Source organism: Bufo bufo, chromosome 3 (genome assembly GCF_905171765.1).
Source record: "Bufo bufo chromosome 3, aBufBuf1.1, whole genome shotgun sequence".
NCBI lineage: Eukaryota > Metazoa > Chordata > Amphibia > Anura > Bufonidae > Bufo > Bufo bufo.
The window spans coordinates 188,501,223-188,519,252 of record NC_053391.1 but is presented as its reverse complement, the minus strand read 5'-3'; the positions used below and the strand labels follow the sequence as shown (position 1 = coordinate 188,519,252).

The 18,030-nt window shown below is 45.8% G+C and overlaps 1 protein-coding gene across 1 annotated transcript in view; it reads right to left on the bottom strand.

Annotated features, from left to right (window-relative positions):
• Positions 1–18,030, bottom strand: part of NME7 (NME/NM23 family member 7) — a 238,446-nt gene that overhangs the window by 82,873 nt on the left and 137,543 nt on the right. The window contains exon 6 of the mRNA XM_040423843.1: positions 6,413–6,620. Coding sequence (XP_040279777.1) covers positions 6,413–6,620 — 208 coding nt within the window. The remainder of the gene's footprint in view (positions 1–6,412; positions 6,621–18,030) is intronic.

Here is an 18,030-nt window from a genome sequence, read left to right as displayed (position 1 = left end):
CATGTCCTATTCTTGTCCGTTTTGCGGACAAGAATAGGCATTTCAATCATAGGGCAGGACATACCGATCCACAAAATGCGCAAGGCACACGGCAGGTATCTATGTTTTGCTGATCCGCAATTTGCGATCTGCAAAAACAGATATGGTCGTGTGAATGCACCCTTAGGCCTCCTGCACACGAACGTGTGCGCCCCATTGCCGTATTGCGGACCGCATTTGCGGATCTGCAATACAGGGGTGCCGTTCCGTGGGCATTCCGCATCACGGATGTGGACCCATTCACTTCAATGGGTCCGCAAATCCGGAGATGCAGAATGGTGTGGGACGGAAGCACGGAACGGAACCCTACGGGAGCACTACGGAGTGCTCCCGTAGGGGTTTCGTCCTGTACTTCCGTTCCGCAAAAAGACAGAACATGTCCTATCTTTTTGCGGAATGGTCGGATCGCGGACCCATTAAAGTGCAGGCCGCAGCACGACCACTGGGCGCACACGTTCGTGTGCAGGAGGCCTTAATGTGAATATTTTTACTTGAACCGGAGGGTCGCTTTAATGTTGCCCGAACCAGCCGACCTTCTGATGTGCATAGCGGTGACCCAGCTCTTCCCTGATAGCAGAAAGAAGGATCGGCAGCTGGGGTTTAACATGACGGATCCTATTGCTCACTGCAGATATAAGTCGCTGCCAGTAGCGTCTGGCATCAGTTTATTTCTCCCTCCCCATTTAACACATAGGCACGTTTGGCTGAGCCGAACATTCAGGTGTATGGGGGAGGGGGAGGGGGGGGATAGCTGTCGGATGAACGAGCATGAAGGTGACAGCTATCTGATGCGTATAGCCAGCCATAGTGATGTGTGAATATTCAGGACTGGATTCATTTCCTGTCTGATCTGCATACAATGTTCCCACTCTAACAATTTATTAATAAGAGGGGAAAACCTACAATGGTGTCTGGCGGGAATTTCTCGTACAAGAGCGGAAACAAGTTTTCCTGTTCTCATCCCAGCAAAATAGATCTGAATGTAAATGCAGATTTACAACCATTGAAATAATTGCATTGAATATCTACTAGATTAGAATGGGAGTCAATCTATAAAGAGCAGCGTAAGTCAGGGTCACAGCAGGGAAGGTATAACAGGCATGTGACTATTCAAGTGACTCTGCAGAGTATACAATGGGAAATGTTGCTATGGTGAGAGGACCCGAGTGCCTCCCGTGACCACCCTGCAGCATACAAGGCATGCGTGACTGTATAGATTGCCATCACAACGCAGGAGGAATAATTGGAACAGGATTCAAAGAAAAAAGAAACTTTGAAATTAAGAGCAAAAACCGTAATCTTGTTCATCATAAGCATTTTGAAAACTACGGTTAACAGCACTATTCTTTTGTTCTTTTTTTATATGTATTATTGTCTCTGCCATGGAAATAAAACCAACGAAAATGAAGAATAAACCTCAAAGCATAAGCCATGCAACATATCTATGCAAGAGCAATACAAGGGTTAAACCCAGCTAATCATACCAATTTATTTGTATGAATCGATGCATCAAGAATCCTTTCAGGCTACATGGAAAATGAAGAAAATTATATATTTTTTTTTTACTTACTCACATTCGGTGATTATATTATATACAGCTATCAACATATGTCATATGCAGTCAGTATGGCTCATAATTAAATGGCCGTCAGTTTCAAATAGCTTTATCTTTACTCTGCGATCATGCGTAAAAAGGTTCTTGTGTGTAAAAGAATATCAGCCATCCTATTTCCAGTCATTTAGAGCAGGCTGGGGCAGAATACTACACTATGGGGGTCATTTACTAAAACCGGTGATTTAGACGCCGGTCTTAATAAGCCCCTGCACTGGCAGTGGATTGCCGAAGTTATGTAAAGGCACCAGCCTCTACTTAACTTCGGTATATCCATCGCCAACTCTAAATGACAGCTTATCTGACATTTAGACCATTTTCTATGCCTATGCCAGACATAGAAAATGATGAATGAGACGGGCCTACTGGCCTGTCCCCTAACACCGCGCATGTAACACCCCCTTTTTTTAGACCTGGCCTGAGCAGGGTAGAAGTCACAGCGTGTGACAGAATCTGCGCCACATATAGGGACAAAAAGTGGCGTATATCTCTTCGTAAATGTTTTTAATAGTAATGAATAGAATTTCAGCAAGTATAATGCCCGCCATGCACAACAATGCGTTTTTTAGTGCATGCTGTGATTTTTGGACAAAAATGAACCAAAGGTACTGAAACTATACTTTTTGAAGCTTCTTGGCTCTGGAGTATATGGACTTAAAGAGAACCTTTCACCACTCCTGTCATGCCTGCTTTAATAGCTTCATGCATTCTCCATGTAATAACAATTCTGAAGCCTCTATTCTTATGAATCTATTTTGTACCATTCCTTTATTATTTCTACTAGAAGTTATGAATGAATTGCTAGCAGTCTGCAGTAAGGGTACAGAGGGGTGGTAACCAATTGGGGGCGTGTACCTGCACAGACTCAGTCTATCCAATCAGTGCTGCCATTGTCAGACTGTGCAGGGATACACCCCCAACTGGTTACCACCCCTCTGTACCCTTACTGCAGACTTCTAGCAATTCATTCATACCTTCTAGTAGTAATAATAAAGGAATGGCACAAAATAGAGTCATAACAACAGATGCTCCAAAATTGTTATTACATGGGAAATGCTTGAAGCTATTAAAACGGGCATGTCAAGAGTGGTGAAAGGTCCTCTTTAAAGGAGATGACCAGATTTAGGACCCTTATCTACTAAGCATAAAGGCCCTGTTGTTATTCTGCCTGATTATCGAGCAGATTATCAGGCCCGAACTTTTGTACGAATGCTCGTTCTCGAAAATCTGTCCATGTAAAGGTGCTGCCTATTACCCAATGAATGAATGAAACACTCCGTCATCGGGTGAAGCTTTCCAGACATTGACTGGGGTCATGATTCTGCCTCAACTGCAAAGGAGAGAAAATTCCTCAACTTGCTGCAGGACCACTTTATGGGCCAGTTTGTAGAAGCTCCCACTAGGGGCAATGCTCTGTTGGGTCTGGTAATCTCTAATGATGCAGAGCTTGTTGGAAATGTTACTGCTTGAGAAACACTAGGTAATAGTGACCGCAATATAATTATATTGTCCCTAAACTATAAGAAGCAAACTCAGGTAGAGCAAAGACACTAGATTTCAAAAAGGCTAATTTCCCTGGGTTGAGGGCAGCATTTCAGTGGATAGACTGGGAGCAGCTACTGTCAGCATAATAAAACTGAGGATAAATAGGAGAGCTTTAAATCCACATTGAGTAATTGCACAAAAAAATGTATTCCTTTAGGTAACAAGTATAAACGGCTAAAATTAACACCCCTCCCCCGGGCTTACAGCTACTGTAAAAGGGGCAATAAATGACAAAAAGAGGGCATTTAAAAAATACAAATCTGAGGGGTCAGCTGTAGCGTTTGAAGATTACAAATGGCTTAATAAAATTTGTAAAAAGGAGATAAAGTTAGCAAAAATACAAAACAAATAGCAGGTGGCAAAAGAGAGCAAAACAAATCCCCAAAAAATATTTAAATATATAAATGCTAAAAAACCAAGGTCGGAGCAGGTAGCTCCCCTAAATAATGGTAAAGTGGGGGTAGCCACTGAAGATAAGGAAAAGATTCTCTAGGTACTGGTACAGTACTTGGCGCAAGGCATACGTGGTGCCCATATTCAAAAAAGGATCTAGGTCCTTTACAGGTAATCATAGACCAGTTTGTTTAAAGGGAACCGGTCATCAACTTTATGCTGACCTCACTGAGGGCAGCATAAAATAGTGACAGAAATGCAGATTTTAGCGGTGTGTCACTCATGAGCTAATAGTAAATGGTTGCTGAGAACCAGCGTCATAATCATTACAGCCCAGGCCTGGAAGAGAGTTAAATCTACTTGAGAAGAGTCCTGGTTATTCATAATCTCCTGCTCTACTCGCCCATCTGCTGAGGATTAGAAGTTCTCTCCTACAGAGAAAGGGAGAAAACGAGGTAGAAGCCTGTCAGTCATCAGCAGGTGGGCAGGGAGAGCAGGAATTCCTGAATAACCAGGACTCTTCTCAGGTCGCCGTGACTCTTTTCTAGGCCTAGTCAGTAATGATTGTGATGTCGGTTCTCGGCAACCATTTACTTTTAACTTATAAATGACAGACCGCTGAAATCAACTCACCTGTCTCTACTTTATGTTGCCGTTAGTATGGGCAGCATAAAGTTGATGACAGGTTCCCTTTAACTTCTGTTGTGGGAAAAATGTTTGAAGGACTCTTAGGGGACTATATACAGGAATATGTGACTGTAAATAATATTAAAAGTTATAACTAACATGGGTTTACCAAGGACAGAAGTTGTCAGACTAACCTGTTTTTTTTTTATGAAGAGGTGAGTAGTAGCCTGGACAGGGGCGGCTGTGGACGTAGTGTTTCTGGATTTTGAAAAGGCTTTTGATACTGTCCCTCATAGATGTTTAATAGGTAAAGTAAGGTCTATAGGTTAAGAAAGTATAGTTTGTAATTGGACTAAAAACTGGCTGAAGGACCGTGTCCAGAGAGTTGTGGTCAATGATTCCTATTCAGAATGGTCCCAGGTTATAAGTGGTGTACCCCAAGGTTCAGTGCTGGGCCCTCTATTACTTAATTTATCTATTAATGATATCGAGGACGGGACCAATAGCACCATTTCTATTTTTGCAGATGACACTAAGCTGTGTAGAACTGTGCAGTCTATAGAAGATGCTCATAAACTACAAGCTGACTTGAACACTCTAAGTGATTGGGCATCAACTTGGCAAATAAGGTTCAATGTGGATAAATGTGCTTCATATGTCCTAGGTGATGTAACACTGGGGGAGTCACTTATAGAGAAGGATTTGAGTGTCCTTGTAGATGGTAGATTAAATAACAGCATACAGTGTCAATCAGCTGCTTCTAAGGCTACTAGGGTATTGTCATGCATCAAACGAGGCATGGATTCGCGGGGCAGGGATGTAATACTACCACTTTACAAAGCGCTGGTGCGGCCTCATCTGGAATATGCAGTCCAGTTCTGGGCACCAGTCCATAGAAAGGATGCACTACAGCTGGAAAAAGTACAGAGGAGAGCAACTAAACTGATAAAGGAGCATGGAGGGTCTTAGTTATGAAGAAAGATTAAAATAATTGAATTTATTTAGTCTTGATAAGAGACGTCTAAGGGGGGACATGATTAACCTATCCAAATATATAAATGGGCCATACAAAAAATAAAAACTGTTCCATGTAAAATGCCCTCAAAAGTTCAGTCTCCAGAAGCATCAAAGATTATTTTCTTTAAAGGGAACCTGTCACCGGGATTTTGTTTAGAGCTAAAGACATGGGTTGCTAGATGGCCGCTAGCACATCCGCAATATCCAGTCCCCATAGCTCTGTGTGCTTTTATTGTGTAAAAAAAACTGATTTGATACATATGCAAATTACCCTGAGATGAGTCACGTACAGGACTCATCTCAGATTAATTTGCATATGTATCAAATCTGTTTTTTTTACACAGTAAAAGCACACAGAGCTATGGGGACTGGGTATTGCGGATGTGCTAGCGGCCATCTAGCAGCCCATGTCCTCAGCTCTATACCCAAAATCCAGGTGACAGGTTCCCTTTAAGAACGGTGAAGCTGTGGAATAGACTTCCTGTGGTCACAGCAGGAACAGTGGATAGTTTAAAAAAGGGTTTTAATTAATTAATGCTTATGAAAACATTTTGGAAATCTGAGCCTCACTTCCTTCTGAGATTCGCATCCCCAACTATCCCTTGGTTGAACTTGATGGACTTACCGTATGTCTTTTTTCAACCGTATCAACTATGTAACTATGTAAGCTATTGTTCATGCGGACACCTAAATTGTTGCTTAAGGGCAGAAGATCGTGATGTCTGCTGCCCAGGAACAATGATTCTATATGAGAATGAGTGATGGTATTAGCAATCATTCGTCCCTACACGGTGGAGGGGATCGCTGCATGTAAATATAGCTTTCTCCTCCACTGACGAGCAGGCAGTTGTTGAGAAGGAACACTTCCTTCCCAAAAATCACCTGCTCCATCAGGCTGTGTAAACCGACCTTTTCAAAAAGAATCTCTTGTCTTGATGGACCTGACATGTCCATACACAGCACGGACAACCCGCTGATTTCCCAATGAAACTGAACACTTGATCCCAGGTTCCCCCTTGGATTCCAACAAACTGTTGAGAGCCCCAGGTGTGGGACACCTCGTGATCATCATATCATGGGGGACATCTCTAACATAATGGGACTGTCCAAAGTGGACGAGTCCTTTAACCTACAAAAAAATACAGATAAGCAAAAGACTTGATCGTAAAGAGCACTCACCCTGGCGGCTGAAGTTATGGAGTCAGAGCCATGAGCCGCATTTTTAGTTCCATCAGTGCCGAATCTGGCTCGTATGCTTTGTGGAGATTCACTTCGGGCTACACTACAGTTTGTTGGCCCCAGCAATTTTCTCCAGGCAGATACGGCATTATCTCCAATTACTTCCATTGCTACTATTGGTCCACTGGTCATGAAATTGATAAGGTCACTGCAAAAGTAATGTGATTTTTACATTTAAGGAAGTAAAAAAAAAAAATTCATTAAAAGGAAAAGGCGCAAAAAGTTTAACCCATAAAACATGGTCCTTTTCCACTATACAAAAACAACAAGTTTACTGATGAAATTATTGTCATAATAAGGCTAGGTTCGCAAGCATTTTTGCCATACAATCAAGGCATACTTTTCATGGTGTAACAGAATACAGTATATGTATACAGGGAGTGCAGAATTATTAGGCAAGTTGTATTTTTGAGGATTAATTTTATTATTGAACAACAACCATGTTCTCAATGAACCCAAAAAACTCATTAATATCAAAGCTGAATATTTTTGGAAGTAGTTTTTAGTTTGTTTTTAGTTTTAGCTATTTTAGAGGGATATCTGTGTGTGCAGGTGACTATTACTGTGCATAATTATTAGGCAACTTAACAAAAAACAAATATATACCCATTTCAATTATTTATTTTTACCAGTGAAACCAATATAACATCTCAACATTCACAAATATACATTTCTGACATTCAAAAACAAAACAAAAACAAATCAGTGACCAATATAGCCACCTTTCTTTGCAAGGACACTCAAAAGCCTGCCATCCATGGATTCTGTCAGTGTTTTGATCTGTTCACCATCAACATTGCGTGCAGCAGCAACCACATGTCATGGTCTTACCTGCTTGCTGCTCTCCTTCGTTTGACATGTGCTGGCGGCCATCTTGGGTTCTGGGTTTCTTGTAGCCTTCCACCCTGCGGCTCCTCCTTCCCCTGGGAGGAGCTGGATGCCTAGCTCATATATATAGGAGGTCTGTGGCTTCAGTTCCTTGCTTGGTCCTCCTGTGTTCACATGCTTCTAGACTGCTGCTGCTTCTGGTTCCTGATCCTGGCTTCGTCTGACTACCCTGCTGGTTCCTGATCCTGGCTTCGTCTGACTACCCTGCTGGTTCCTGATCCTGGCTTCGTCTGACTACCCTGCTGGTTCCTGATCCTGGCTTCGTCTGACTACCCTGCTGGTTCCTGATCCTGGCTTCGTCTGACTACCCTTCTGGTTCCTGACCTCTGGCTTCGCAAAGACTCTGCTCGGTTTCACCATCCGTTTGGACTTTTGCTTTACAGCTTTATTTTCAATAAAGCCTTCTTATTTTCTCTTATCTCTTGTTGTACGTCTGGTTCATGGTTCCGTGACATTAGGACCAAGCCATGAATTCTGACGGTACAGGGCCATCCTCGCTACCCACGCTGGTTGCCAGACTTGATCAGCAGGATCACCTGTTGGGTCGGTTCGCTGTGGCGTTGCAAACCCTGCTTGAACGCACGGCTCATTTCGCTCCCGTTGCCGATGGGTCGGTTGTCGCTCCTGGGCTCGCTCCTACTGCCGCTCCGGTTGTTGCGCCAGAGTCTACCCCGACACCTGTTGTTGCGCCTGCGGTGTTTCGGGGTATGACCGGTTCTGCCCCTCTTCCACAGCGCTTTGGGGGAGAGCCAACTCAGTGCCGAGGTTTCCTTAACCAGGTGGGCATTTATTTTGAGTTGCTGCCACATGCCTTTCCTACTGAGAGATCAAAGGTGGGCTTCTTGATCTCGCTGCTCTCTGACAAGGCCTTGGCCTGGGCCAGCCCTTTATGGGAGAACAACAATCCGGTGGTTGCCGAGTTTTCCGGTTTTGTTGCTTCTCTTCGGAAGGTATTCGATGTGCCGGCTCGTGCTGCCTCTGCTGCGAAGCTCCTTATGTCCATCAGACAGGGTTCACGATCCGTAGCTGAATACGCCATTGAGTTTCGTACCCTGGCAGCAGAGGTGGGCTGGAATAATGAGGCTCTGGTCGCTGCTTTCTCTCATGGTCTCTCGGATGCCTTAAAGGATGAGGTTGCAGCTAAGGACCTACCAGTTGAGCTCGAGTCTCTTATTTCTTTCCTGATTTTGATTGACACCAGACTCAGGGAGAGACCTTCCTTTAAGGAGAACCTGCGGAGGTCTTCTAACAGATTGGTGCCTACGTTTGCTGTCCCACCCGTGCCTCCCTCTCCTCCCACGCCTCCTGGGGATGACTTGTCTGGGGGTGAACCCATGCAGCTGGGGTTTGCTCGCCTGTCCGAGGGGGAGAGGGCACTCCGGAGACGCGAGGGCCGATGCATGTACTGTGGTCTCGGTGGGCATTTTCGGTTGGCATGTCCGAACCGTCCGGGGAACGCTCGTACCCTGAGATCCTGTCGGGGGCAGATCTTGGGTGGAGTCTCCTCGTCCCCGGTTTCCCGTGTTGACAAACCACTGATCACTGTTGTCCTCTCCTGGGTCGGGGGCTCGGTGACGACCCAGGCGTTGGTGGACTCTGGTGCTGGTGGTTTGTTCATCGATAGTGTGTTCGCTGCCGCCAATTCCATTCCTCTGCAGGCTCGAGGTTCCCCACTGGCTCTTGAGGCGATAGACGGCAGACCCCTTCTGCCGCCACACGTGACTCATGAGACCCTTCCAGTGGGGATAGCCATTGGTGCCGTTCACAGAGAGTCGGTCTGCCTCCAGGTTATTTCGTCTCCACACTACTCGGTGGTCTTGGGGTACCCCTGGCTCCAGAAGCATAATCCGACTTTCGATTGGAGATCGGTCGAGATCCTCTCGTGGTCACCGCAGTGTGGGGCTAGTTGCATCCATGGGTCTGTCAAGTTGCTGTGTACTTCCTCGGACTCTCTGTTGCCTCCTGAATACGAGGAGTACCGGGATGTATTCGATAAGGTGCGCGCGGTTGCCCTACCTCCGCACCGCCCATACGATTGTGCCATAGAGTTACAATCTGGTGCCGTTCCTCCTCGTGGCAAAGTCTATCCACTGTCGGTAGCGGAGAATGAGGCCATGGAGGAGTACGTGAGGGAGGCGCTTTCACGCGGACACATTCGCAAGTCTTCGTCCCCGGCAGGGGCTGGATTTTTCTTTGTGAAAAAGAAGGGCGGTGAGTTGAGGCCTTGCATCGATTACAGGGGTCTCAATCGCATCACGATCAAGAACGCTTACCCGATACCCTTGATTTCCGAGCTGTTCGATCGCCTTAAAGGGGCCACGGTCTTTACCAAACTCGACCTGAGGGCGGCATATAACCTGGTAAGGATCAAGGCGGGCGATGAGTGGAAGACCGCGTTTAACACCAGGACCGGTCATTACGAATCCTTGGTTATGCCCTTTGGGTTGTGCAATGCGCCCGCAGTCTTTCAGGAATTCATCAACGATGTTTTCCGTGACCTGTTGCAGCAGTGTGTGGTAGTCTATTTGGATGACATCTTGGTATATTCTGAATCCATGGAGGCCCACATTCTGGATGTCAGACGAGTGTTGCAACGGTTACGAGAGAACAAGCTGTTCGGTAAGCTTGAGAAATGCGAATTTCACCGATCCCAGGTAACCTTCTTAGGTTACATCATTTCCGCTGAGGGGTTCTCCATGGATCCTGAGAAGGTTTCGGCTGTCTTACAGTGGCCCCAGCCCAGTGGTCTTCGTTCCCTGCAGCGCTTTTTGGGCTTCGCCAATTATTATCGGAAGTTCATCAGGGACTTTTCCATGCTGGCCAAGCCTCTCACGGATCTGACCAGGAAGGGCAGTAATTCCCAGGTCTGGCCGCTCGAGGCCATCCGAGCTTTTGAGGCCCTAAAGTCCGCCTTTGTGTCGGCTCCGATTCTGTCGCATCCCAACCCTGGGTTGCCCTTTGTCCTCGAGGTGGACGCGTCTGAGACGGGAGTAGGCGCCCTTCTGTCTCAGCGTAGAACACCAGAGGGTCCTCTGCTTCCTTGTGGGTTTTACTCCCGGAAACTGTCTTCCGCGGAGTGCAACTATCAGATTGGTGACAGGGAGTTATTGGCCATCGTGCAGGCCCTTAAAGAATGGAGGCACTTGCTCGAGGGTTCGGTGGTTCCGGTTCTCATCCTGACGGACCACAAGAATCTGACCTACCTTTCTGAGGCCAAGAGATTGACACCACGTCAGGCCAGATGGGCTCTGTTCTTGTCACGTTTTAATTACGTGGTCTCCTACCTACCCGGTTCCAAGAACATCAGGGCGGATGCCTTATCACGGCAGTACTCCGAGCTGTCCAGGGAGGAGTCGATTCCGACTTCGGTCATACCTCCGAATCAGATCTTGGCCGCCATTCGCACCAGCCTGACCTCTCCCCTGGGTGAGCAGATTTTGGCGGCTCAATCTGGTGCTCCCTCTGGGAGACCCAACGGCAGATGTTTTGTGCCTGAGGAGTTGCGCACTCGGTTGTTGCGAACCTACCATAACTCCAAGACCGCGGGGCATCCTGGAAAGAATCAGCTGTCCTGGGCTGTTTCACGTCTGTTCTGGTGGCCTTCCCTACGTTCCGACATCGCCGCATATGTAGCGGCATGCTCCGTTTGTGCCCAGAGTAAGTCCCCTCGGCACCTTCCGTTGGGCCTTCTGCAACCCATAGCCACCGGGGAGCGCCCATGGTCACACCTGGGGATGGATTTCATTGTGGACCTCCCTGCATCCCGAGGCCATACGGTCATTCTCATGATTGTGGATCGGTTTTCCAAAATGTGCCACTGTGTTCCTCTCAAGAAGTTACCCTCTGCACAAGAGTTGGCCACGATTTTTGCCAGGGAGGTCTTCCGGTTGCACGGTTTGCCTAAGGAGATTGTGTCGGATCGGGGGAGTCAGTTTATGTCCAGGTTCTGGCGCGCCTTTTGCTCCCAGTTGGGGATTCATCTCTCCTTCTCCTCGGCCTACCACCCTCAGTCCAATGGGGCCGCAGAACGATCCAATCAGGCCTTGGAGCAATTCCTTCGTTGCTATGTCTCCGATCACCAAGACAATTGGGTTGACCTCCTGCCTTGGGCTGAGTTTGCCAGGAACACGGCGGTGAACTCTTCCTCTGGGACGTCTCCCTTCATGGCCAATTATGGGTTCCAACCTGCCGTGTTACCGGAGGTATTCTCTCCCCAGGATATTCCGGCTGTGGAGGATCACCTTTCCGTCCTACGTGCTTCTTGGGTACAGATCCAGAAGTCCCTTGAGGTCACTGCGCAGCGCCAGAGACTCCAGGCTGATCGCAGACGAGCGCCTGCTCCTTCCTACCAGGTCGGAGACCGTGTATGGTTGTCCACCCGCAACCTCAACCTTCGAGTGCCCACTCCCAAGCTGGCGCCTCGCTTTGTTGGTCCCTTCCGAGTGCTTCGCAGGGTAAACCCGGTAGCCTATGCCCTTGCGCTTCCTCCTGGCATGCGGATCTCCAACGTGTTTCATGTCTCCCTGTTGAAGCCACTGGTGTGTAATCGTTTCACTTCCTCGGTTCCTCGGCCTCGTCCGGTCCAAGTGGGCAATCGTGAGGAATATGAGGTGAGCAATATCCTGGACTCACGCCTGGTCCGCGGTCGGTTGCAGTTTTTGGTCCATTGGCGTGGTTATGGTCCAGAGGAGCGTTCCTGGGTTCCCTCCGCAGATGTCCATGCTCCTGCCTTGCTCCGAGCCTTCCACGCACGCTTCCCTCAGAAACCGTTTTGTGCTCCGCGGAGGAGGGGCCCTTGAGGGGGAGGTACTGTCATGGTCTTACCTGCTTGCTGCTCTCCTTCGTTTGACATGTGCTGGCGGCCATCTTGGGTTCTGGGTTTCTTGTAGCCTTCCACCCTGCGGCTCCTCCTTCCCCTGGGAGGAGCTGGATGCCTAGCTCATATATATAGGAGGTCTGTGGCTTCAGTTCCTTGCTTGGTCCTCCTGTGTTCACATGCTTCTAGACTGCTGCTGCTTCTGGTTCCTGATCCTGGCTTCGTCTGACTACCCTGCTGGTTCCTGATCCTGGCTTCGTCTGACTACCCTGCTGGTTCCTGATCCTGGCTTCGTCTGACTACCCTGCTGGTTCCTGATCCTGGCTTCGTCTGACTACCCTGCTGGTTCCTGATCCTGGCTTCGTCTGACTACCCTTCTGGTTCCTGACCTCTGGCTTCGCAAAGACTCTGCTCGGTTTCACCATCCGTTTGGACTTTTGCTTTACAGCTTTATTTTCAATAAAGCCTTCTTATTTTCTCTTATCTCTTGTTGTACGTCTGGTTCATGGTTCCGTGACACCACAGCCTCCCAGACACTGTTCAGAGAGGTGTACTGTTTTCCCTCCTTGTAAATCTCACATTTGATGATGGACCACAGGTTCTCAATGGGGTTCAGATCAGGTGAACAAGGAGGCCATGTCATTAGATTTTCTTCTTTTATACCCTTTCTTGCCAGCCACGCTGTGGAGTACTTGGACGCGTGTGATGGAGCATTGTCCTGCATGAAAATCATGTTTTTCTTGAAGGATGCAGACTTCTTCCTGTACCACTGCTTGAAGAAGGTGTCTTCCAGAAACTGGCAGTAGGACTGGGAGTTGAGCTTGACTCCATCCTCAACCCGAAAAGGCCCCACAAGCTCATCTTTGATGATACCAGCCCAAACCAGTACTCCACCTCCACCTTGCTGGCGTCTGAGTCGGACTGGAGCTCTCTGCCCTTTACCAATCCAGCCACGGGCCCATCCATCTGGCCCATCAAGACTCGCTCTCATTTCATCAGTCCATAAAACCTTAGAAAAATCAGTCTTGAGATATTTCTTGGCCCAGTCTTGACGTTTCAGCTTGTGTGTCTTGTTCAGTGGTGGTCGTCTTTCAGCCTTTCTTACCTTGGCCATGTCTCTGAGTATTGCACACCTTGTGCTTTTGGGCACTCCAGTGATGTTGCAGCTCTGAAATATGGCCAAACTGGTGGCAAGTGGCATCTTGGCAGCTGCACGCTTGACTTTTCTCAGTTCATGGGCAGTTATTTTGCGCCTTGGTTTTTGCACACGCTTCTTGCGACCCTGTTGACTATTTTGAATGAAACGCTTGATTGTTCGATGATCACGCTTCAGAAGCTTTGCAATTTTAAGAGTGCTGCATCCCTCTGCAAGATATCTCACTATTTTTGACTTTTCTGAGCCTGTCAAGTCCTTCTTTTGACCCATTTTGCCAAAGGAAAGGAAGTTGCCTAATAATTATGCACACCTAATATAGGGTGTTGATGTCATTAGACCACACCCCTTCTCATTACAGAGATGCACATCACCTAATATGCTTAATTGGTAGTAGGCCTTTGAGCCTATACAGCTTGGAGTAAGACAACATGCATAAAGAGGATGATGTGGTCAAAATACTCATTTGCCTAATAATTCTGCACGCAGTGTAGATGCTGTTTGTTGTCAGGACAGAAAAGTGCAAATTGTATGGCAAAACTGTGGTGTCAACCTAAAATACATTTTTGGATCTTAGATAGGTATAATACAAACTTAGTAATAATCACTGATTCCCCTCCATTCCTGTGCCACCATTTCCAGGGTCCCTTTTAGTCTCTGTATACTGGCCTCCAGTGATAACTTTTCAAGATGGACATGTGACCGCTGAAGCAAGTCACTGGTACCACGAGAGTGTTGGGGAATCGGTAAGGTTAGTACACCCCTAATTGAAGGGCTGCACAACCCCTTTAATATGTATGTTCTAACCTGCAGTTACAAAGCAATCAATACTTAAAGGGGTATTCCCATCTCAGGATACGCCATCAATGTCAGATAGGTGCAGGTCCTGGGAACCATTCCTATCCCAGAATGGGGCCCCTGAAGTGAAAGAGAGCACACTGGTCATGTATTCACTGCTATGGAAGTTTAGAAAATAGCAGAGTGAGCGCCCTCAGCTATTTTCAGAAGTCCCATAGCGGTGAATTGAGAGCGCACTGAGAATGCACACCCACCTATCCTTTCACCGCTATGGAACTGCCAGAAACTTGAACTTCCATAGCAGTGAATGGAGGGTGGCTGTGCATGCACAGCTGCTCTCCCTATCACTTCAGGAGACCAGTTCTGGAGATAAGAGGGGGTCCCAGAGGTGGTACCCGCACCTATGTGACACTGATGGCATTTCCTAGCAATACCCCTTTAAATGCCAGTCCTCGAAATAAGATGTAGTAATCAAAAACAGAAACCTTATGGAGTGGTTTAAAGGGTTCTCAGGGAATTAAGAAAATGAAAATACTTAAATATTACTTTATAATAAATATATTCCCAAATCCCTTTTATTAGTTAGAATGGCTCATTTTGTCTAGGGAACAATCAGTGGAAATAAAATGGCCGCCATACTATTACTACACACAAAACCTGTCCTAATCACACAGGAGGACAAGTTACTTTACAACACTGAGGTAAAGGGCTGCCTCCTCCTCCTTTCTGCTCTACTTGTCAGGGGTTATGATCCTGAATACAGCTGATAAGAACTTTAGCTGAGTCTCTGGGGAATTTAGTTAATGAGGAGATATGAAGTACAGTAAGACGGACAGGACAGACTGTGGTGATATGGAGCTGTGGTAATGGATACTGCATATAAGTGCTGCTGCTCATTACCACATCCCCACCTTCCTCTCATGTCTCCTCATCATCTCCATTACCGCAGAGATTCACCTGTATTCAGGATCATAATCCCTGACAATCAGATCAGAGAGGAGGATGAGGCAGCTCTTTACCTCAGTGTTGTGAAGTAACTTGTCCTCATGTGTGATTAGGACAGGTTCTGTGTGTACTAAGAGGGTGGCCATTTTATTTCTCCTAATGATTGCTCCCCAGACAAAACGAGCCACTATAACTAATGAAAGGTATTGGCGAATACATTTATCAGAAAGTAATATTTAAGTATTTTCATTTTCCTAATTCCCAGAGAAGCCCTTTAGGTCTATGCCACCTACTAGATCTATGCAGAAAAGCAGTCTCAGTTAGTACTGCAAAACAGGCTACACAAGGCATTGGACAGTGCCTGCAATAATATCATAGAAAATGGCAAATGCAAACAAAGCTATCTCTATGAAAACTATTCACACTATACTCAAACAGAAACATCAGCTATGGGTTACACATTTAAAGCAAAATCTAGAAGACTAGGAACACTTCGGCTAGATAAAGGCCTCAAAATCACGAAAACAGACATTGATTTCCAGTATTATATATACAAATAGATACACACTAGCCTTGAGATGAGAAAAAACAGAGCTGAAATGATTGCATGTTATTGCACAAAGACATGTTTGTTTTGTTAACCTTCAATGGACATCTATAAAAAAAAAAACACCCAAAAGTTCCCTAAGCTCCCAACCACTATTATCTTCCTTCTATCTTCCCTTCCATGTCTTATAAGAGTGTCTCAGAAAGAGGAAACTAGAAAGTTGCACTTTCCAACAATGCACTTACACATTTTCACACATTTGGTTAACCACTGCTATATTCCCTTCTTCGTTCAAGCATGAAACCACTGCATCCATTGCTTGACCTGTCCTTGTTGTCCAGCTATTGCTCCAATCTCCTACTCCCGTTTGCCTCCACTTGCTGAGCTGCCTATGGGGCGGTGAGGAGGCAGGCCTCTCTATATCTGCTACTAGGAACTCCGCTCGACCCTAGAAGGCAATGATGGAATCCTGCCTACCATGTACCATCATGGATGAGCAGCCTGACAGGAAAGCTCACCAATGTGTAGTATGAGGATCAGCAACCTCCAGCACTCCGGCTGTTCTGAAACTACAACTTTCAGAATCCTCCTTTCACTTTTATGGGAGTTAGATCAAAGTGTGACACTTTGCGCCTAGAATATTGAACCTTTTCACAATATACTGATTTTAAAGGGGTTCTGCAGTTTGTTTAAACTGATGATCTATCCTCTGGATAGACCATCAGCATCTGATCGGCGGGGGTCAGCTGTTTGGGCGGGGATAAGCTCTGTTCACTTGAATGGAGCTTAGCCGCGCCCAGGCCAGTTGATACTAGTCGTGACGTCACTGGGCCTGCGGTAAACAGAGAGAAGGCCGCGGCGCCACTGCCTTCTCAAACAGCTGATCAACGGGGGTCAGACCCCCGCCGATCAGATGCTGATGATCTATCCAGAGGATAGATCATCAGTTTAAACAAACTGCAGAACCCCTATAAGCTGCATTAATGCAACTACTTTTAATTTGCATTACTGAAATAAATGGACCTTTGCACGATATTCTAATTTTTCGAGTTTCACATGTACATAATTCAAGAATTCATTTTGCAAAGAAGATTATGCAGTACAACAGCATAGAGGAATTTACAGCTTACTAGGCCTTACACTAAATATGCATAGGAACACTGTAAAACCAGTCATTCTACTATAGCTCACTATAGCACACAAAGAACCTTTTTTTGCAGATAACTTTCTAAAGAACCCAGTTTCCCCTCTTAGAAATATACAATGAACGGCCAAGGGTGTAAAATTACATAATTGTCCTTAGGGTGAATGGATTGTAGTAAAACTAACATTAGTAAGCACTTTGTAATAACTCCATAAGCAATTTTACTTACAGATCTATATAGAGGATATAAAAAGTGTAGACACCCTATGAAGATTTCAATAGCCTAAACTAAACATAAGCTATACCAGCTTCTTTCTGGCGTGCCCTGATTCTATTTAGTATTAAATTACATTAAAAGGCAGGTGCAAAAGAAAATAACATACAACTGGCATCAATAAAAAAGAATTGTGATTGAATCAGTGGCTCAACCAACCTGGGAAACTGTGGGTCGGTGCACGCCCCGCGACTCACCCCAATGTCGCTTAAAAAGGATTAGAAAATATACTTGGTTTTGGGAGGCGGTAAGTGATCTAGTGCTGTATGGACTGATATTGGTCGACTTAGGACACAACTGTAAATTTATTAGACAATACTTAGGATATAAAACACACAAGGATGTGTGGCATTCACCCTGTACATAGGCGCAAAATACACATACACTAAAACTTGATCAACCTCTTGTAATAATAAAAATAGGTAAAATGGAATATAGAGAGAAAAAAAAATATATGAATAATAATAAAAAACATTATAAAAAAATATAAACATTTTAAGGCAACTTGATATATACTGGATATATAGATGTATATTTAAAAGGATAGTCACCTCTGGTGTATGAAGCAGGGATATATTAGGATGGTAATGCCAATTGTATCAGTCCTGATGACACATAAATAGCACTGGTATCTATTGGTATTCCAGTATTGTCTCAACAGGGCTGGTGTTCTTTCAATTATATCCCAGACAATATATCCTTTGTTGTGGAGAGATATTAGTCTCTTGTATATACTACTAATTCCGTATAGTATTTAGCATGTAAAATGTCATTGTATTTGAGACTTACAGCCGATACATTACCGGTCCTTCTAGCACGATGTTAGTGAGTTCAAGTTTGTGCTGTTGCCGAATGCCCGCCGCTGTTTCATCTGCTGCGTTCACCGTGAGCGGGAGCTGCAGCGCTGCTCGTTCTCAGGTTAGGGATATAGATGCCGAGGGTTCTGATGCTTTTAGCGTATTTCCTCGAGCTGGAGGGGTGTTGGGCCAGGCG